General features: G+C 52.5%; 1 protein-coding gene across 3 annotated transcripts in view; it reads left to right on the forward strand.

Moving 5' to 3' along the window:
• The first annotated feature begins 516 nt into the window (after positions 1-516).
• The window catches only part of SH3RF3 (SH3 domain containing ring finger 3), a 159,966-nt gene continuing 138,346 nt past the window's right edge, over positions 517-22,136 (forward strand). For all 3 annotated transcript variants that reach the window (XR_006059191.1, XM_027966794.2, XM_060412132.1), the window contains exon 1: positions 517-2,106. Coding sequence is in view for 2 of the 3 variants with exons in the window: in XM_027966794.2 (XP_027822595.2) it covers positions 1,585-2,106 (522 nt within the window). In the remaining variant the exon portion in view is untranslated. The remainder of the gene's footprint in view (positions 2,107-22,136) is intronic.

Raw genomic sequence — 22,136 nt, forward strand, 5'->3', positions numbered from 1 at the left:
GCACCTAGTATGTGCCTGGTGTTTCCCTAGGCACTGGGGATATTCCAGTGTAAAACTATGTGGCTTGTCAGGAACTTGTATCACAGTGGACTGAGATCTTTTCTATGCCTTCAGTTCTGGAGACACAAAGATTTTAAAAATCCAGCTGCAATGATTTCATAAGCATAAGCTTCATTTTCCTTGCATGCAAAAATGAGGTTAAAGTTATCTCATAGGGCCGTTTAGAGGATTAAATAAAAAGATGAACGTTTTTGGCATTGACGCCTCAACAGATATTATTTTCTCCCTGAAACGTCAAAAAAGACACACACAGCTTCACAAACCTCAAGACAGCCTGACCAGCCGTCAGGCTCTCGCGCCTTTCTTCGGTAGCCCAGTCCTGGACCAGGCAGTGTCGGCCTCGGCGGGGCCCAGAGCGGCCACGAGGGGGCAGCGCTCGGCAGGGAATCTGCGCCACCGGCCGCGGCCCCGCGGCCCCCGGGCCTCCGTGCGCTCTTGCGTCGCTCTGACGCGCCCGAAGGCGGGCGCCGGGAAGGAGACCGCTGCTCCCCTCGTCTGCGCCTCCGGAGGAGGGATCGAGCGCGTCCCCAGGGCGGCCCGTGAGAGGCTGGGGTCCGGCAGGCAGCGGCGCAGGCTCGGACCCGCGTCGCCGGGAGGACTCCAGCGCCCTCCCCCCTCCGCCTCGCCCGGCGCCCCGCGCGCCCACCCGACTCTGGGGCTGTCACTTCCGCGCGCCGCCAGGCAGGGGACCGGCCGTCGTCGAGGAGGATGCCCGGGTGCTGGCTGCGTCCCCAGGCTGCTGGCAGGCGCTGCCCAAGGAGGCGGTCGGGATAGCGCCGCCCAAACTTTCCTTCGCTGCAGCGTCAGGCGGAAACATCCCGCTCAGAGGCTCACGGAGAGCGCAGGAGGCTCTGTCGCCAGAGGGGACAGGCCCGGGCCTGCGCTGGGGAGCGCCCTGGAGTTCCTGGGGACGCTGAAGGCGCCTTAAGAACAGGACTGGTGTCCGGCCTGCGCCCAGGCGGGTCAGGTCCAGGGCGCGGCTGCCCCTTCCCGGCGCCCCGCAGTGACCGTGACCTCCGCGCGCTCCCCGCGCACGTGCTCGCGGCCGAGGACGAGGAGGGGTCTGGCTGCACCCGCTGGGCAGCGGCTCGCGGGGAGGCCCAGGGCGCACCGAGGCAGTGCGGGGGAGCGCGCACGCCGCGCCCCCGCCTCCCCCGGGATCGGACTGGCGGCTGAGAGCTCAGAGCCGCCGGGTGTCTTGCCCGCCCGGCGGCGCCGCTGGAACCCGTGCCGGCCGGACTCGCAAAGGAGGGACAGGTGTAGCCTGCATCTGCGGGCGCTGCGCTCCGAAGCACTGGGTGGGCTCGGCGGTCCGGAGGGGGCTTGCGGGACTCGGAGCTCCGGTCCCTGCCGCGCAGGCCAATTGGCACCCCTTGGCGCTGCCAGCCTCAGGGAAGGAAGTCGCGGTGTAGCCCGGTCCCCAAGCGGCCGTCCAGGCGCGACCCTGGCTCCCACTGCCCGCGGCGGCGCCCGCAACGGCCCCGGGACCTAAAGGTGCGCGCGGTCGCCGCCGGCGCCGCCCCCATGCTGCTCGGAGCGCCCAGGCTGTGCGCATCCCGGGCGGCCGCCGCGGCGCAGAGAGAAGACGACGGCGACAGGCTGGGCGGGGACATGGACGAGTCGTCGCTGCTGGACCTGCTGGAGTGCTCCGTGTGCCTGGAACGCCTGGACACGACGGCCAAGGTGCTGCCCTGCCAGCACACCTTCTGCCGCCGCTGCCTGGAGAGCATCGTGAGCTCGCGTCGCGAGCTGCGCTGCCCCGAGTGCCGCATCCTGGTGGGCTGCGGCGTGGACGAGCTGCCCGCCAACATTCTGCTGGTGCGCCTGCTGGACGGCATCCGCCAGCGGCCCCGCGCTGGCGCCAGCCCCGGCAGCAGTCCGCCCGCGCGTCCTGGCCCGGGCCCCAGCCCCGCTTCGGGGGCGGCCTCGGCCCTCGCGGGTGGCGGGGTCAGCTCCCCTGGATCCCCAATCCTCCTCCCCGCGGCTACCGGCGCCACCTCCAGCCTGCGCGAGCTGGCGACCAGCAGGAGCGCGCCCCCAGCAAAGGTGGGTGTGCCCTTCTCCGAGTTGTGCGTGTGTTGGGGGCAGGGGGCAGTGCGGAGGGGCGGGGGACCAGGGGTGTTCTGCGATGGCCTTCACCTTGTGCTTCTTTCTCGACTGGCTTCCCTCCATCGACTCCGTAGGTGTAACACTCCGGGTCCCACTTGCCAACTCTGGGGCATCACCGTTTTCCCATCCCACCCCCTTCCAACTTCTCCTTGTGACTTGACGTCCATCCTCTCCCTCTGGAATCCCTGTGCCCACCTGCACTTGTTATGTGGCCTGTGCGTGTGTGTCAGTGCCCCCCCACCACCACCACTTGGTGTGGCCAGGACTTCCTGCCCCTGTCCCCATCCAGTCCCTTGCTGGACTGGACCTGTTTCTCCCCCTGTAACTTTGCTGGGCCTTTGGTCTCTCTGAACATAGTCTTCTTCTCCTGGACCCCAGATTAACCGTCTGTACACCCTTGCCCACCTGGACTGAAGTTAGTGCCTGCTGATTTCCCAGGTCCTGGCTGCTGGGAGGGGGAGGGGAGCCTCCTGCCTGGTGTCTGGCAAGGGGGAGTCTGGCAGAGGCCAGTGCGCGCCTGGATTAGAACACACACTGCAAACCCGTTTAGCAGGAGGGAAGAAGTCAACCTGGAGCCCAGGAATGTCTGCCTCAGCCCTTGGTGGACGGGGCCTGTCTGGCAGCCCTGGTCCTGTCCTGGGATCTCAGGCCTGCCGTGTTCCCACTGGGTTGTTATTTGAGGGTTTTTCTCCTTTTGCCTTTGGTGCAGCTCCGTTGTACAGTGTGGACTGCTTCTGTTTCAAAGACGGTATCTGGAGGGTTCTGGCGGTTTTGTTTCAAGAGCTACTCAGAGTGTGTCATTTCACACCTCGGCCACCTTGGGCTCTGTGGCTGGGGGAAGCCAATCCATGGGATGCTGGTTTAAGTGAGAGATGAGAAAGTACTTGTGTTTCGTGTTTTGTTTAAATGTGGAGAAGCTTAAAAGGATTGTTGATATGTTGCAAATATTCACTTTAGAAAGCACAGCCATACCCCTCTGCTTTTGACCTTTTAAAGGTGTGGTGGTGCAGAAGCCATTTAATGAATCCTTCTTATATCTGAAGTACTGCAGTGAGGGAAGGTCTCCACCGAATTGCTCAGCGCTGCAGTGTCTCTGAGGTTAGGAACTTAAGCCCTTGGGTAGTTAAGCTTTGGAGTTAAAAGTCAAACTTTGCCAAACTGGGTTTTTCCTATTAATCAGGGGGAATGACCATTCTCAAGTCAAGAATAGTCAAGGAATATTTATAATGGGATCCCTGCTGAAGGAGAATTGAGGATGTTAATCGCATGCATGTGCAGTTATTTCAGTCCTGTCTGACTCTTTGCGACTCCAGGGACTGTAGCCCACCAGGCTCCTCTGTCCATGGGGTTCTCCAGGCAAGAATACTGGAGTGGGTTGCCATGCCCTCCTCAAGGGGATCTTCCCGACCCAGGGATGGAACCGGCATCTCCTGTGTCTTCTGCATTGCAGGCAGAGTCTTTACTGCTGAGCCACCAGGGAAGCCCGATTGTGTTAATTAATTTGGTTTTTAATTGTGATTAAATCCAGTTATAAGTATTCTTGTTACAGATTTTCAAACTTTTCTTTCCTGCCTTGCTGTTATTGTCTAAGGTATTATAACTGAAGGCCCCTTTTTTTACGAAACAAGTGGGTTACCTCCTCTGGCTCAGAGAATGAAATGATTTTTGAATGATTCTTCTAGTGAGAACGTTTTGTGAATGGAGTCTGATCAGGAGGGTGGGAGGCCTTGAGGCAGCTCCTGGAATCCATGGCACTTGCAGCAGTTAAAGACATTTGTGAAGGGGCTGAACTTATAATTTTTAGTGATGACACTTAGTTCCAGAGAATTAATTTTTTGTCGCCTGGGGTTGGGGATGGTGAACTGACTTTCTGTCTGGATACGTGCAGCAAACAGATTCTGTCCAGGTCTGTCTGAACCCAGCAGACTCTGGAACACATTTCCCTTTTTCATTTTCCTGTTTTACCTGTGTGAGCTCAGTCCTTTCTTTCAGGTCCCCCTCACCAAGACTAAGCTTGTGTCTTAGGAAGGGTACGAATTAAATCTGATATTACATTTGATCATTTTCAGAGAGGAAAGAAAGAGTAGCGTCCATGTGGACTGTAGTATCATCTATCCTTTTAGCCACTGGTTAATCGCTGGGTGTCTTCTTGGCAACCAGATGTCCTGCATAGAGGACTGTTAGCAGCCCTGTGAGTGTCACAGGCAAAACCTTAAGCTGAGCATCACTTCCAAGTAGGCTCTGGTACTTGACTGTCCACTGGAATAAATCTGGACCCGGCTGTTGCCGTGTGCTGTTTCATAGATGGGCACTTGTCATCAGTGGGTACTATGTATGCCTTAGTAGTAGGTGACTAAATATAAGACAGTCCCATTTCCTAGTGAGAAGCTCCTCCAACCTTCCTTTGGGTCAGCAGGGAAGTTTTATTAGATGGGTGGATTAGCAGGTATCTGCTTAGATGTCTGTTAATTTAGTGACAGGTAGATGCTGGAGTGGACTTAACTCCATTTGGTTCTGGGAGCACTTTCCAAACCCTCACTTGCATCTTTCACTGGAGGTACTCGGACCCTCCAGCCTGGTGGGTGGGGGTCTGCATTCACCTGTGCTGCCTGGGACAAGGTGTTAGAAATGAGTTAAATCTGCTGCCCTGGAGCTCTTACACTCTGGTTTTGGTGCCCACCATCCATGGCTGTCAGATGCCACCATCCTGTGTGGCTATCAGAGTCGCCTTAGCCTGTGGGATGTGCTGCCACTGCAATTGCTGAGTTTCTCAGCCTAAGTTTTTTTTTTTTTTTCTTCTGTTTTACAGTTTTGCAAGGTGACCCCTCAAACACCCTAACTGAATTGATGGAGGTTTTTAGGGCCACTGGTCTTCCTGAGAGGGTTTTGTGGTTCCCAGTTGAGTAATTCAGAAAGTACTTTTTAATGTGAATGAGTAGGGCACAGATATCAGACAATTGCAGTCTTTTTCTGAGTGATTTTTTGGAAAATCCCTTGCTTGTGTTTGGCATACACCTGCACTGTGCAGGCACCATCCTGGGTGACCAGGTAGGCGTATCCCCAGTGGAGCTGACATTAGGGCCCAGAGCCATTCTACTCTCAGGAGGTTCCTGGGGGCGCCAGGCAGGTTTTGGCCAGAACTTTGTGGTGGTTAAAGGAAGGATATTATCACAGTTAAAGGCCTATGGAGGGTTTGGCTAAGGCTCTTGCTGATGGGAAACATAGTGCTAGAGTCTGACTAGTTTGCCCACAGGTACTTGGGGCTGTTTAAGCTGGAAACCTGTGTTGTCTCTTGGCCAGCAGTATCTCTGGATGGAGTCCGGGTAATGGGAGCGACCCAGTAATGGGAGCAGCAAAATGACCCATACCAATGATGTCTATTTGCTATTTTATCTTATAAACACACACATACAATAATTCACCATATTTTGGATGCAGACTCAAAGTGTTCTCTGGGTTCTAACTTGCCTTTCTAGTTTAAGCCACAGTCACAATTTATGGTTTCCTATTTGTTTCTTTCAAATGGATTGAGGACTGCTGCTGCTGCTGCGTCGCTTTAGTCATGTCCGACTCTGTGCGACCCCATAGACGGCAGCCCACCAGGCTCCCCCCGTCCCTGGGATTCTCCAGGCAAGAATACTAGAGTGGGTTGCCATTTCCTTCTCCAATGCATGAAAGTGAAAAGGGAAAGTGAAGTCGCTCAGTTGTGTCCAACTAGTAGCGACCCCATGGAGTGCAGCCTACCAGGCTCCTCCGTCCATGGGATTTTCCAGGCAAGAGTACTGGAGTGGGGTGCCATTGCCTTCTCCGACTGAGGACTAAGAGACTCAAAATAATCCGAGTGGAGCACCTTCCAGATTTTAAATAATTCCCCCTGAATGTGTTCTGTTTTTGTTCCTGCCAAGTGACAGTTTTAAAGCCATCTCTCTTTGATAAGTCTTTCCTAAGTCATCACCTTGGTTTTCCAAGAAGTGACTTTTTCTGCACTTAGATTTCTTTGGTTTACGTATTATTTAATTAGAGTTGTATCTGTATGTAAGTATGCAGGCATGCTTGCATAAACATGCTTGAGAATCCAGACAGCGGACTCCTGGTGAGCACCGGCCTCCCCAGCAGGAGTGTTGACCTGGACAGTGGCCAGTCAGGTGCAGCCCTCTGTGGGGTGGACACCTTGGCTGTCCTGTGGAAGGTTAGGGCTAGGACACGACTGTGTCCTAAGGGAGGGAGGCTGTGGCTTTCTCTAGGGTGTCACAGGGGCTCCAGAGAAGGGACCTGGAGGTTATGCAAGCCGAGCTGCTCCCAGGACGGCAAGCAGTGGTGACCGCGGTCACGGTATCTCCAGGACAGACGCCAGCCTTTGTGATGGAAGAGTCATGCCAAGTCCTTCAGGACATGTTTTTAGAAGGGCCCTGGGTGCAGAACCAGCTCCTCTGGGACGTGTAGCCGTTACTGAGTGCCTGCTGTGTGCAGGTGGGCCGGGCGGTGTAAGTGTGTCTCCTTGCTTTCCAACCTCAGCTCAGTGAGGCTGCTTCTTAGCAAATGGAAACTGACCTTGGAGATGAACTCTGGACACACCAGCCTACTGGCTTCCTGATTAGCTACCTCTAACTATCACAGACCTAGTCAATTAGAGACTCTGGTCCCAAACCAGGCGGTTGGGTCCTGAGGTCACTCTGCTCACACCTGCAGGTGTCTTGGGCCCTGTGGGCGGGCCTGTGCAGAGTTTGGTGCTGAGTTTGGGGTTCCCAGTGGGAGAGTTTCATGTTGGCCATGGCTCTGGGGACAGGTTGCTGGCAGCTTAAGTGTGGAGGCCCAGGCACCTGGGTCTGTCCAGGGCTCCATTCTGTCCTCAGGGATGTATCTTTGTCCATCCTGTTCTGTCACCATCCTGGGATGATACCAGGGGTCTCAAAGCAGATGCAGGGGCACCGTGACACCGTGAGAGCCAGGTGTTCATTCAGGTCAGGGAGCAGACTCAACTTGGCCACCCCCCACCACAACCCCCACACCACACACCCCCACACCCCATCCCTGAGGACTGGAGTCCTGCTCCTCAGGGTTTGGGACCCAGGCCCACCTCCCCCTGGGCTGCGCCCTGCCACCCCACCTCAGGTATTGGCGGGTCTCTGGGCTCCTGAGGGCCATATGAGGAGGGTGGGTGGGGACTTGGTGGACAACCAGGACTGGCACTGAGGATGGGTGTGTTCATGCCTGGGCAGATGGCTTGGCTCTTCTGGGCCTTTGCACTCGTGCAGGGGAGAGCCTGTCTACATTAGTGGGTGAAGGAGGTGATGCAGGTGGGGACCAACACAACCCAGGGGCTGTCGGCTGGGTACCATCACCCGCACACATCTTGAAACCTCAAATCACCACCGAGGTGCGCTCCCCGGGTCCACCTGACTGCTAGTGGAGTCGGAATATGGTGTCCTAAGTTATGTGTGTGTGTATGTATCTCATACATGTTGTACCTCTAGGTTCAAAGTCGGTTCAAATCCAGTTCCCATGACTGAAATTCTGAGTGTTGAGGAGCGTCTAAGGGCTTGAATCTGTTTCACCTTTAAATTGCCTCCAACTTTTATCTGTTATTGAGGTAGCATTCTTGATCCTTACAAGCTTCATTGAACTGAAAAACAGCCCAGAAGGTCATCTGTTTTAGGGAAGGCAGCTTAATAACCCTGCTGGGTGCTGAGTTGCTGCTTGGGGCTCTGCTGAGAGGGAAGGGGCACAGCTTCCTCCTCTGCAGGATAGGGGTAGTGGGATGGGGGGAGAGGAGTCGGGGGTCTCATCTATACCTCCCACCTGTGTAGGAAGTGGTGGGGGCCTCATCTACACCTCCTGCCTCTACAGAACAGACTTACCCTCGTTGTTCCCTCGTCCAGCCCGTAAGAGCTCGCGGGCTCGCTGGAGCAGGATGAGATTGAGTCTCAATTATAGAGCTGTTTCAAGTGTGCATTTCACTTCAGTCTGTATTTAACCTTTATTTTCGCGGTTAATATGCTTTTTTTCGAGGTACATTTTTGGAATAAAACATCAGCAGGATTCAGGTGGGGAAATGCTCTAACTTTATGGTGCTCGAAGAGACCAAGGTCACTTTGGATCTGATCTGCCTTCCTTGGAAGATCTTCCAGTCCGATGTACTTGATGCATGTGTGATGTCTGTCCTGTTGGAATTCTAATTCACCTTGAAATGCGAGAGTGTCAGAGAGGTGGTGGCTGCGGTGAATGGTTTAAGAAGTGTGGTAGGGCTCCCTTCTCCCTGCACTCGAAACTGGACTAAAAAGAGCAGGGGAAGCAGCAGCATGACTCAGAGTCTCCTCATAGGCTGCTGCTCCTTCGAGCCGGATCCAGCTCCGATGGGAGGACTGGAGCCCAGCAAGCCCAGTGAGCTGCTGCATGGACAGCATGCTGCAGGCAGAACCCAGTCCACTTGCGCCGGCCAGCCCGGGACAAGCTACAGTACTTGGACAGCAAAGAAATGCTCTTTGTGTATTTGTTATTTTTCATCTGCTGCTTGGTCAACACATCTGAGTCACGTTGAGTGAAAATCTTGCTGCACTAAATGGAATTCTAAACATAGCCCCATAAAGGGGCCAGAGAAAGATGCAGCGTCAATTATTCAAGAGGGTCGAACGTACGAGGTCTCACACTGTCACAGTTCCCAGTGCTTTCAAAAGTGATTTACTTCTTAATTGTCCACTGAGTGACCTTTCCAGTTATATCTTTCTGCTTCTAGGTCTTAGGGCACTTGGTTTAGTAACTTGAGTTTCTCTTACAAGTATGACAGGTAAATCATCGGTTGTTTAGGTAAATCGTTTGGAATTAGAGCCTGACCTGTTCATTCTCACTCAGTGACAAATGTATTTCAATATATGTAAATGGATTTATGTATATAGTGAAGTCACTCAGTCGAGTCCGACTCTTTGTGACCCCATGGACTGTAGCCTACCAGGCTCCTCCCTCCATGGGATTCTCCAGGCAAGAGTACTGGAGTGGGTTGCCATTTCCTTCTCCAGGGGATCTTCCCAACCCAGGGATCAAACCCGAGTCTCCAGCATTCCAGGCAGACGCTTTAACCTCTGAGCCACCAGGGAAGCCCAGATACATGCACATAAAAGGCGCTTACTCCTTGGAAGAGAAGCTATGACAAACCTAGACAATGTACTAAAAAGCAGAGACATCATTTTGCCAACAAAGTTCTGTATAGTCAAAGCTATGATTTTTCCACTTGTCAGATATGGATGTGACTGTTGGACCATGAAGAAGCTGGGCATCGAAGAATTAATGCTTTTGAAATGTGGTGCTGGAGAAGACTCTTGAGAGTCCCTTGGACAGCAAGGAGATCAAACCAGTCCATCCTAAAGGAAATCAACCTTGAATATTCATTGGAAGGACTGATGCTGAAGCTGAAACTCCAATACTTTAGCCACCTGATGCGAAGAGTTGACTCATTAGAAAAGACCCTGATCCTGGGAAAGATTTAAGGCAGGAGGAAAAGAGGGTGACAGAGGATGAGATGGTTGGATGGTGTCACTGACTCAGTGGACATGAGTTTGAGCAAACTCAGGGAGACAGTGAAGGTCAGAGAAGCCTGGTGGGCTGCAGTCAATGGGGTTGCAAAGAGTTGGACATGACTTAGTGACTGAACAACAACAAATACACATATACTAATATATAGGAAGTATAAATATATATGTATCATTTTTATATGTTACACACTTACCATTATTAATTTGGTTGGCATTTCATCCCTTTGAATGAAAGTTTGGGGACTAGCTGACTTCTGGTGACCTTTAGTTTCCTCACAGTGAGTCATGTGCTAAGAAAGCCCGTCCAGCTGGACTGAACTGTCCAGTGGTGACAGGAAAGACCTGTCTGAGCCCACACTGTGTCCAGTCCCGGCAGGCCCCTCTGGCTCTGCTACCAGCTGCCACAGGGCTTGGGCAGCGCTGGCCTTCTGGGTGCTGCCCGGGCAGAGCACATGGCATGAAGGACCTGGATGTGTGGCTGCCCGAGAGCTGCCAGCTGTCACTGGGCTTCATGGGACCAGTGGAAAGCTGGCATCGTGCGGTCTGGTCTTCTGGGCCAATTAGTGAGAGGCTGGGGCTTGAGGTGTGTGCAGGCGTCAGCAGGGGCGGGCGGGCACTTGTGAAACCTGGAGGGAGGCTTGAGTAATTGGCTCTGGGGACTGTGGTTGCTGATGGGGCCGTTTTGATGAATAATAGACCCCATTAGATCCAGCAAGGTGCTCGATGATGTATAATTAAAGACGGCATTAGTCAGGCAGAAACCACAGCGTTTAAAAGTGTGCAAGGAATGGTGTCTCAGGCTAAAGCTTGCATCTGGGATGGGGGAGGCAGGATGCGAACCAGTCTGAAGCTGCTGCCTGTGGACAGTTGGGTGGCTGTTCACAGGACAGCTGGTGTCCTCCTGAGTCTCAGATATTTGTAGTGACGGAAGCCATGGTGGTTTAGAAGCTTATTTTAGGTGAATTTACAGCTGTGGAACAGTTCTGATTGGTGACTCTACCACAAAACAGAAGTCCTGTTTCTGTTCTCCGTGGAGCAGGCTGTGCTCAGGTGAGCGCTGGTCTGAGACCCATCTGCACGTTCCAGCTTCAGCTCCCAGTCCCTTCCTTATTCATGCAGGGGTCGGGGGGTGGGGGTGTGTGGGGTGGGGGCTTGGGTCTCTGCGGTGGGGGGAGTCGGCCCAGCGGCTGGGCTGAGCACTGCCCTGGCTGTCACCCACCTGATCGTTCAGACCTCTCCGTCCAACGCTGAGAGAACCGTGTGCCCCGCTGGGCCTTGGCTCCTGGACTCTTTTTAATCAGAGTCAAGCGTCTGGCAGACAACCTCAGTTGTTAATTATGCTGCTATTAATATTCATGTTGACAGTCATCTGCTCTTCAGCCCAGGGGTTCCTGCAGCTCCTCACAGGCCAGGAGGCAGGCCCCCTCCTGTAGCGACAGACACAAATGGGAGCCCAGGTCACTGCTCCAAATGTCTGCTCTGTGCCTCCCACCAGCATCCCTGGGGGAAGAGGGCTGCAAGGCTCCTCCAGGCATCCATGTGGCTCTGTGGCCTCGCAGAGGCCAGGGTCTGGTCTCTGACCCCCTGGAGCTCAGAGTGTGGGTGTTTCAAGAGACCAAGTGGGGTGCCAGCTGAAAAATGTCAGATGCAATGGAGATGTTTTGTGATGTGTGTGTTTTATACTCTAGATGGATTAATTTAGGTTTTTTAAAAAAGTGAGCTCTCTTTGCATTCTATAGATGATGTCTTTATTCTGTGGAAGAAACTGTCCTTGAAAGGATTGCAGCCATGGTCTTTTATGAACCTGGTGCTCCTGGGCTTGGGCCACACATTGAAGTCCTATAAACACTGCAGCGTGGCCCCAGCCCAGAGGTCTTGATGCATTCGATCTGGATGCAGCCCAGCGTTGGCTTGTCAAAGTCCCCAGGTGGTGCAGACACTGGCTCTGGGCAGTGCTAGCCTGAACCACAGAGGCTGGGGAGGTTGGAGGCGTTGGGAGGACATTTCTGGAAGCCCTACCCCCCGGAGGGCTGGCCAAGTGGAAAGGGAGTATGGGCTTGGAGGCCTGGGGCCCCAAGGTGCATGGAGCTGACTTGGTCCTGGAGGGAGGTGATCAGGGCCAGTGAGGGTCAGTGACCAGGTGGACAGGAGGCTCCAGGGGAGCTGGAGACAGAGGGTCATCCTCAGCCATTTTACTTAGGAGCCTGACACTGCTCAGCTCATTAATTCACTTAATAAATAATTCTTTGGGAAAAAGTTTCATACAAAAGCAACAAATTCGACTCAGTCCACCAGTCCTTGTGATGACTCAGCGATCTGGGTGCTGTGGTTGCCTCCACTCTTTGCAGACCCAGAGGAGTGTAGGAACTTGGGCTCTTCTGGGGCCATGCTAGGTGGAGGGCTGGGGCTATGAGCCCCTCTCCATAGGGCGGGAAGGCGAGGTATGAGCTGGGTTCAGATTCTTTCCCATCGTTTCCACCTCACCAGGATGCAACTGGGGAGATGCCAGGATACTTCCTGCAGTCTTTACCACGTCGTGAAAGAGGCAGGTGGGTGGGAGAATTTCCTGGTGGAACAGAAGGGGCAGATGTGGAGGGAGGGCTGAGGGGAAAAAGTCTTCCTTTCCCACCTGAGGGGCAGGTGAGAGTGGCCTGCTGTCGCTCAGGGCTGGAGCCAGGGGCAGCCACTCACCTCAGAGGCCAGGGGAACACGAGGACCTGCCCTGTGCTGGGGAGGTGGGGCTGTGGGGTCTTCCTGCATTGGAAGGGCTCTGCATTCAACAGTGAAACCAACATTATGGAAATGTGGTTAGTGAACCTGGGTCCCCAGAAGAGTCCTTCTGTCCAGTGTTCTCACATGGCAGCCTCTGCTGTCCATCTGAGGCTGCCCGCCCCCTGGCCCGAGTGTTAAAATTGGGCCAGATGTGCTTGCTCAGGGCTCCACACTGGTGGCCATGGAGATGGACTAGATACAGCATCTTCTCCTGGACATCTGTGCCTCCACGGCTCAAACACATGCACAAAAAGCTACCGGATTTACACATGTTCAGATAAAGCCTTCGGATGGGACAAATTCTAGATTGTATCCTCCAGGCAGTGCTGTCTGCAGGTCTAGGGTGGAGACCACCTGTGAAACCTACAAGCTTCTATAGTCGCATTACAGAAGTCAAAAAGCAACAGATGAAATTGGCTTAATAACGTATCTTATTTAACCACACCACCCACATGTGTACCTGAGTGCTGCTCAGCACAATACATTCTCAGGGTGCTTTGCCTCCCTGGTCCGCGCCTGGCGCCAAGCCCACTGTGTTTGTCACCAGCCAGCGCACCTCAGCAATGGTTCAAGGCCCACACGTGGCTGCAGAGCCCCTGGGGACACCGGGCTGCTGGCAGAGCTCCAGACACCATGATAGAGGGCATGTGTCTCCTGTTTTTACATTTCCAGCGACCTGTGCCCGTGTGATTTGGAGGGTCTGTGGGCCACACCAGGAGCCCCTCTGAAGTGTCAAGGTGACAGGATCTTCCAATGACACAGGCTCTGGGGATTTGGTGTGGTGACAGCGAGGGCAGCAGGAAGGCACCTCGAGGAACCCTCTGAATCCCAAGTGTGGTGGTCTCCTGCCTGGTTGATAACTTGGGTCCCTTCCTCACCAGCTTCATCGTCAGCGGGCTGTTCTTTGGGTCCTGACAGGCATGGTGTTCTACCCCCTGGACAGAGTGAAGTCCAGCTCTGGTAGAAGGAGGGCCAGCGTCCCACACATAAATGGTTATGAAACTGTCACCTGCCCGGCTGTCGGTTTCCTGAGGTGACAGGTGCACCATGGGGGAGGGGTGTTTCCCTTCTCAGTCACCTGCAGTTTCTTCAGGGTGATGGTGGCGGGGGGTACCCTAGCTCCTTTCAGTGACACCGGGCAGGGCAGGGTTGTTTGAGTCTGACTTGCCCCTGGGGCGGCATCCAGGGCAAAGCTGGTTTAATGGATTGTTTGAAAGTTCATGACCTGAAACTCAGGCTTTTGCCTTTTCTGGTTTGCACTGTGTATTATCAGATTTATATTTCAGGCTGTGAGGACTTAGTTCAGTTCAGTTGCTCAGTCATGTCTGACTCTTTGCGACCCCATGAATTACAGCACACCAGGCCTCCCTGTCCATCACCAGCTCCCAGAGTTTACCCAAATTCGTGTCCATTGAGTCGGTGATGCCATCCAACCATCTCATCCTCTGTCGTCCCCTTCTCCTCCTGTGTTCAATCTTTCCCAGCATCAGGGTCTTTTCAAATGAGTCAGCTCTTCGCATCAGGTGGCTAAAATATTGGAGTTTCAGCTTCAACATCAGTCCTTCCAATGAGCACCCAGGACTGATCTCCTTTAGGATGGACTGCTTGGATCTCCTTACAGTCCAAGGGACTCTCAAGAGTCTTCTGCAACACCACAGTTCAAAGGCATCAATTCTTCGGCACTCAGCTTTCTTTATAGTCCAACTCTCACATCCATACATGACTACTGGAAAAACCATAGCCTTGACTAGACGGACCTTTGTTGACAAAGTAATGTCTCTGCTTTTTAATATGCTGTCTAGGTTGGTCATAACTTTCCTTCCAAGGAGTAAGCGTCTTTTAATTTCATGGCTGCAGTCACCATCTGCAGTGATTTTTGAGCTCCAAAAAATAAAGTCAGTCACTGTTTTCACTATCTCCCCATCTATTTGCCATGAAGTGACGTGACCAGATGCCGTATATTAGTTTTCTGAACGTTGAGCTTTAAGCCAACTTTTTCACTCCCTCTTTCACTTTCATCAAGAGGCTCTTTAGTTCTTCTTCACTTTCTGCCATAAGGGTGGTGTCATCTGCATATCTGAGGTTATTGATATTTCTCCCGGCAATCTTGATTCCAGCTTGTGCTTCTTCCAGCCCAGTGTTTCTCATGATGTACTCTGCATAGAAGTTAAATAAGCAGGGTGACAGTATACAGCCTTGACGTACTCCTTTTCCATGATTTAATGATGAGTTAGCATTTCACTGGAAATTCAGCTCCTGGGTTCCGGCTGGAGTGGGCCTGGGCAGGGACTGGGTGTCCCCTGGTGGCCTTCCTAGTTGGTCAGCAGCCCCACACCCTGGTGACTAAGGTGAACGACTGTAGCATTTGAAGTTGTGTCTCTGCTTTGATGACACATCTTTTGCTACTTAGGATTTATTTCAAGCAGAATGTTGGGTCTGTGATTTAATTCTGAGTTATAACATTAAGCTTCAATGTGACTTCCATGTAACAGTGCACATGTAAGGGCGCACGTGTAAGAGTGCACATGTAACACACATGGTATAAGATTACACATGTAATGGCACCCGTGTAAGAGCACACATATAAGTGCATATGTAATGGTGTACATGTAAGAGTGCAAATGTAACACACATGTAAGAGTGCACATGTAACACGTGTAAGGGTGCGCATGTAACGGCGTGTCTGTGTGTGCACATGTAAAGGTGCACATGTATTGATGCATATGTAATGCACACGTGTAAGAGTGCACATGTAACACGTGTAAGGGTGCACATGTAACGGCATGTGTGTGGGCGCACATGTAAAGGTGCACATGTATTGATGCATATGTAATGCACACGTGTAAGAGTGCACATGTAATGGTGCACGTGTAAAGACACACATGGAAGGGTGCATGTGTAAGAGTGCATGTGTAATGGCTCATATGTAAGAGCACACATGTAACGGTGCACGTGTAAGACTGTACATGTAACAACACACATGTAAGAGTGCACATGTAATGGTGCATGTGTAAGAGTGCACAGGCCCAGGTGTGTAACTGATGCAACATAGACACGCCCTCACCCCAGACTGCAAGACTATCTTAACTCTTAGTGTTTCTGTTCACTGTGTTCACTGCACCAAAGATGTTGGGTTGGTTTAGCTTTTCTTGGTGACTAGGGGTCACTCATGGCAGTTACTGAGCTGTCCCCTGAGTCAGGGATGCCCTGGGGGTCCCTGAGCTGCCCTGGGGGCTCCTGTGCTTCTGTATGAAATGCCCCACATTGGCAAAAGCAGGGCCTCCCCTCTTTGCTGTCACTTTGGTGATTGTTGGCTTCGAGCTGTCCTCCCTGCTCCTACAGCTAATTTGCAGTCACCCTTTGCAGATGGAACCCGCTGAGGGTGTTGCTGGGCTTGGTGACACTCTGGAGCTGGGGTGGGAAGTCCGACAAGTCTCACCATGGCCAAGGGTGAGTATGTGTTTCCAACTTGTTGGTGGCTCCCAAGCCAGGTGCAGACACTGCCATGCTCCATCCAATGTGAGGATCTCACAGGGAAGCAGGCTACCCCAGGTGTTTGTTTGGGGACCTTCGGGTGATTCTGGGGCAGCGTCCCTGAGTGTGAACACAAAGCTGTAATTTTTATGTTTTTAGAAAAGTGATGTAAGGGGTTGTGTGACTTTCCATGATGATGGGAAGTTACCAACCAGTTGCTCCTGATTTGATAGTATCCACAGTGTGTTCTTTTCAGTTTAAATACTCTCTTGTTTGAAGATTTCCGAGTAAAGATAACAAAGGCCGATTTCTCCCTGAAATAGCACAGGGATTATACATCCCATCAGCTTGCTCCCTGTGGAAAGGGTCTGCAGCTCTGACCTGGAGGGCTCTGGCGTCTCTTTGGTGAATGTGGGTTTCCTGTGATGTGCCCGGCATGTTCTCATCCACCAGGATGAAAGCCCAGGGGCTGTGATGGTGACCGAGGATCTTCACATAAGTCACTCTGACCTACTTCATGCTCTGGGCCCCCAGTCTGGGCTAACTCCCAGGTCTGGGCTAACTCCCAAGCTGGGCTTGGGCAGCTGTGGCCGTGGGAGTCTGAGCCGTTCAGGCTCTGAGCCCCACTCTTGCCCTGTCATTCAAGGCAGCTTCTCTTCCCAGCAGCTGCTGCTCCCACGGGTGTGTGGGTCCAGAGGCAGTGCCATGCACATGATGCGAAAGTGGGCAGGGAGGCTGCCACTGCAGCCACTGGGGGTGATGAGACTAAGTCTGTTGAAGTTGTGTGGGTAAGTACAGGCCACCTGGTGGGCTTTGCATGTGAGAGTTGAGGGTGGATCCTTTTGAACATGTAGATCCCCCGGCGAGGAGGGGCGTCCATCTCTCCGGCCGTGAACCTGCCAGTCCAGGAGCAAGGGCCTGTCTTGACCCCCAGGGCCACCTGGTGAGAGGCCATCAGCATAGTCAGCCTTCCTCTTGGGAGGGAGTCTCTGCCTTCCTAGGGGAGACTGTGTGGTGTCAGGATACGGGTGAATGGTATTTGTGCCCTGATGGGCTCCCCTCCTCCAGCTTCCTCGCCTCCCGGAAGGGCCCACAGGGTCTGGGCGGCTCTTCTTCAGTCACTGAGGGCAGCTTCTCAATGCCTCTGGGCCAACCAGTCCTGGGAGGGGCTAGCTTTTTCCACGGAGCAGCCCTGCCAGATCTAATGACCTGAGCTTGACTTCACTGGGGTGAGAGTCCACCGTGGGATGACTCTATGTCCATCTGAGAGTTAAGCATGGCTGGGATGTATGTGTGTGACCAGGAGGAGGGGAGCAGCTTCTGCTAAGTTCAGAGCACCTCCCCATGAATTCCAGGATTTCAGGACGGCTCCCCTGCCCTGTGATGTGAAGGCGTAAGTGATAGTGGTGTGATGGCAGTGATGGAGGTGATGGGGGTGATGGAGGTGATGAGGCTGATGGGGGTGATGGAGGTAACAGTGGTGATGGAAGTGATGGAGGTGATAATGGTCATGAAGGTGATAGAGCTGATGATGGTAAGGGAGGTGATGGTGCTGGTGGCAGTGGGGTCCCTGCAGTGGAGGGAGCTTTGGAGGCCTGTCATCACCTGGGTGCCAATTTATTCAGAGGTCCACTTGCTACTCTGCTTCTCTGGGCAGAGCAGATCCTGGCATAAATCACTTTGTGCTCGAACAAGGCGGGGGCATCACTGTTTCCTGGACTTTTAATTTTCCTGGGGTCCTTAACTTAGGGATGCTAATACATGAATTGAGGTGAAAGAAACATCAGCTCCTGTTTCCCTAATGACACAGAGCTTAGCCTTCATTTTCTACTGCCTGAAGCGCTTACAGTTCTGATGGCATTTTGGCCAAAAGATGTTATTAAAAGTACAGTTCTCATGCCTTTAAAAGCTCCCTGAGGGTGGAGGAGGTGTGGTGTGTGGTCCCGTGGCCATGGGGAAGTAGGGTCCCTGAGGAACCCTGGGACCCCAGGTGTCTCACACCTGCTGTCCCGCTCTTCCTGCCTTTCCTGTGGCCGCTGGGCCGTATTTTCTGAGGGTTGGTTCATCCTGCAGCGGGACATTCATTCAGCAGTTATCTAGGGCGGAGATGGGGAGCCCCAGGGTCTCAGGGTCAGTCCCTGGGCAGATTTCCAAGCTGGCGGAGACATACGATCTTTTCCTCAGTTCAAGGGAAGCAATGGGCTCAGGGTTCAGTGACTCCCAGGTGAACAGGACGGCTTGCCGAGTCTAGGAGCCTGGGGAGGGGCGCGTGGCTGGACCTGGGTGCGGCTGCAGCAGAGTGGGTCCTAGCAAGGGAAGGTGGGGCTGGGGGAGGGGTAGTTCATGGATACCCTGCTTGCTTTCTGACTTTTCTTTTCCTGAATACTTTGCAGAACTTAAGCAGCTCACCAGGTTTTTGTTGGTTGCCAGCGTCTGTCTGGTTGACTGTCCTTTCATCTCCTCGCCATATCTGTGTCTTGTCTGCAGTCTGCTTAGAATTCTGGGTTTTTGTCGTCTTCAAGGAGAATGGTGAGCTCTGCTGTCAGTTCCTCTTGTGGGCCAAGGCAATGACCTCCCCTGTGCCCTGAGCCCTGCTCCTTTCTGTCCTTCTCAGAAGGACGCTGGGGGCCTGGGCACACAGCTGCGTCAGGACCCTCCTGCCTGAGATGGGACAGTAAGTTCATCTGTACCTAGAGCAGCTGTGCTGTTCCCTCCTCATCGTCTGTTGTCCAGGAGACGCTTGCTCCGGGAGTTTGGTCCCGTGATGCTGTCTGGAGGCCCCACCCCTCGGTGCCCCCCAAGCCCCTGCTCTGTGTCCCAGATGGTCCTTCGGGGCCTGTGGGGTCCTAACTCACTCCACCCTGGGAGAAGGGCTGCATCTCTTTCACAGACGGAAGACCTGTTTGTGTTTCATGTGGATTTGTTTGTGAAAAATCTCACTTCATGTTCCATTAAGTACACGAATGTGCAGAGAACTGAACCATAGCTACCTCCTTTGTGGTTAAACTCGATCATTTTCTGAGTGGCTTTGAGCTGACTTGTCCATTTCCCAGTCAAAGGCACTTCCATTGAAATGACCCCAAGGCAGGGGTCTTGGAGAGCATTTCTTCCTCTTGGAACCCTCTGCACAGGATGGTTGATGAGGAGCTGGCCATTTGTACAACCGGTAGGTCCTCGGGGGGCGGGTCTTCAGTCACAGACGACCGAGTCCTGTTTGAGCAAACACAGTGAGCTCTTAGCCCCCTTAACAACAACTCAGAGAGCAGCAAATCTGAAATCTTAGGTCTTTGCTTTGGCGTAAAAGTGAGCTGTGTGCGTCCCTCATGGTCCAGTGGTTAAAAATCCACCTGGTGATGGGGGGGACACGTGTTCAATCCCTGGTTTGGGAAGATCCCACAACTACTGAGCTTGCTTGCCTAGAGCCTATGCTCTGCAACAAGAGAAGCCACCTCAGGGAGAAGCCTGTGAACTGCAACGAAGAGTAGCCCCTGCTCACCACCGCTGGAGAAAAGCTGTAACAAAGACCCAGCTCAGCCAAAATAAATAAAATATGCCTTCAAAAAAAAAAAAAAAAAAAGGAGGCTCTGAGCAGAACCTTTATTTTTAAGGATAAAGAATCAGTAAAAGGAAAAGTTACTTTCCCTAGGGGATTTTTCTAGGTGGGTGAACTTAAAATTAAATGAGTAGTTTTTAACACTGTGACCTTAATAGAAAATAATTCATTTTTCACCAACTTTAAGCTGTCATTCCAACAGATTAGTTTTTAACATGCATTTTAGTTTTGCATTTTAATTATTTATGGGATAAGTGCTGATTTATTTTTCCTGAGAGTCCTTTGAACATTTTATGGTGATACTTCACTTATCAGGATCACTCATATTGAAGCACATCAAAGAGCCAAGCAAGCCCGTGTCCACCTGCCCCTCTGTTTATATCCATGAGACTTTCTTGGTGTCCCTCTGGGGGTTGTCTCCTCTTGGTTAACATACTGGGAGAATTCACTGAGTCAACCTGCATTCCTGGATGCCTGCTCTTTTCTTGGCACAGTGCTGGGTGCTGAGAATTCAAAGGATAATAACCAACACACAGCCTAGTGGGGGAAAAACAGTCTGTACCATAGTTATTTTGTGAAGTGTTAGTAGCTCAGTCGTGTCCGACTCTGTGACCCCGTGGACTTTAGCTCACCAGGCTCTTCTGTCCGTGGGATTCTCCAGGCAAGAATACTGGAGTAGTTAGCCATTCTTTTCTCAGGGAATCTTCTGGACCCAGAGATCAAACCCAGATCTCCTGTATTGCAGGCAGATTCTTTGCCATCTGAGCTACCAGGGAAGCCTGTTATTTTGTAAAGCTTGAGTTAAATGGTAATTATAGACATTCAAAACATGTAAAAGTGCAGAGAAGGAAGTCAGTCAGGTGAGAGGTCATTTCAGAGAGGGCTGGATGGAGGGCTTTGAAAGATGATGGATGAATAGCGATGAGAGAGATTGTCCAATTGGAAGGACACTGCCTGTCCTGGAGACCAACAGTTGTCATGATTTCTGGGTAAATGTGTAAGGGCCATGGAGGCAGGAAAGAGGGCAGTTATGTGGGCAGAAGCCAGGCTCAGCCCTGAAATTGAGTTCACAAGAGCCGGGGCATCGCCGGATGCTTTCAGCAGAGATGACACTGTTTAGGGGGGAGGGACAGCTGTGTGTAGAGGTGGGGACATAGTCCTCAGGTGAGGCCGGCGAGCCATGAGACCACATATGGAGGAGGCTCTGGATTCTAGGTGAGCTGTGACAGCCCCCTGAGGCCGTGGAGAGTGGATGAGAAGATGACCGAGCAGCAGACCAAGGAGCTGAGGAGGGAGCCCTGTCCCGGGGCTAGGCAGTCAGGCTTCTCCCAGCTTTGTCACCCACTAGCCCTGTGACCTGAAGGCGGTTACTTTTCACTGTTCCCAAATCTAAAGCAATGCACTGTGTCACCTGTGTGGGGCCCTGTTGGCCAGTGAGATACACCCAACCCCCTTTCTTCTCATCTGTTAGAACAGGAGTGGTGGCCCCTTGGCAGGGCTGTTTGACAGGCAGGTTAAGTTGCCACCTGGGGCTGGTGCACAAAAAGGGACAAGTGGCTTTCTTTCACTTCTATAAAAGTGCTTGTGGTGGGACTCATGGGTGTCACCAACCAGGCAGGAACAATTGGACATGAAGTGGTTTGGGGCAGGGGTTTCTTACCTCGAGACTGTGGCTCCCAAGAGGATCTGAGGATGGACTTTGGAGCCCTGTGACCCTGGGGACCGTAAGTGCTTTCTCGTGGAGATTCTAGTTTCCTGGGGACTGTGGCTGTCAGATTCTCATGGCTGTAGGGGTGGGGGCATGACCCTACCAGGCTAGAGCCGTGATCTGGAGCAAACAGGGGTCCTGAAGTGTGTAAGGTGGATCCGGTGCCAGGCGGCCTGAGTGTCCCAACCACGCTGAGATCCTGATCTTTAAAGGAACCTGAAAACTCTTAAAGTGACTCAGGCTAGGAATGCTCGGAGGAAAATCACAGAAGTTGTTCCACTTGATCCTCCGGTAGATTTTGATGTAAGGAGTATCAAAGCCTATTAGACAAGGCAGTTCTTCTGATTTATTTTGGCTGACTGCCTGATGGCATGTAGGTCACCATCTAGTAAGCTTGTTTGTTTAATCCGTCCTTCTCCTTCGAGATAGGATTTCTGTCCTAAATTGAAAGTTTCTAGGGAGCAGGAGCCTCATTTGATTGGTCTTTCTATCTCCCAAAGCATCTAACTTGCTCGGGAAGCCAGCAGACCTAACAACCCAAGTCTTTTCTCCTAGTTGTTCAAGCAGGTTTCAATGTTAAGATACAAGCAAAACAAACAAGCACATGTTCTAAAACCAAAACACTTTCCCTTCCTAAGTCTAAACCCCATCTGTCCTGTTACACTAACCACAGCTAAACATATTTGAAAAAGTTACAGAAAGTTTCAAACAGCAAAACTTGGATTTGCCGCCCCAGCAACTATTTGCATGGCGTTTATGCTGTCTGAGGTATTCTCAGTCACCTGGAGATGACCTCTAGTCTGCCGAGGATGAGAGTAGGCTGCGTGCACCATTTTGTACAGAAGACTTGAGCTGCTGGAGTTAGATATCCTCAGGGTGCTGGAACCAGTCCCAAGGGTACCCAGGTGGTGCAGAGAAGAAGCCAATTCTGACT

The sequence above is a fragment of the Ovis aries genome, chromosome 3 (assembly GCF_016772045.2).
Source record: "Ovis aries strain OAR_USU_Benz2616 breed Rambouillet chromosome 3, ARS-UI_Ramb_v3.0, whole genome shotgun sequence".
Lineage (NCBI taxonomy): Eukaryota > Metazoa > Chordata > Mammalia > Artiodactyla > Bovidae > Ovis > Ovis aries.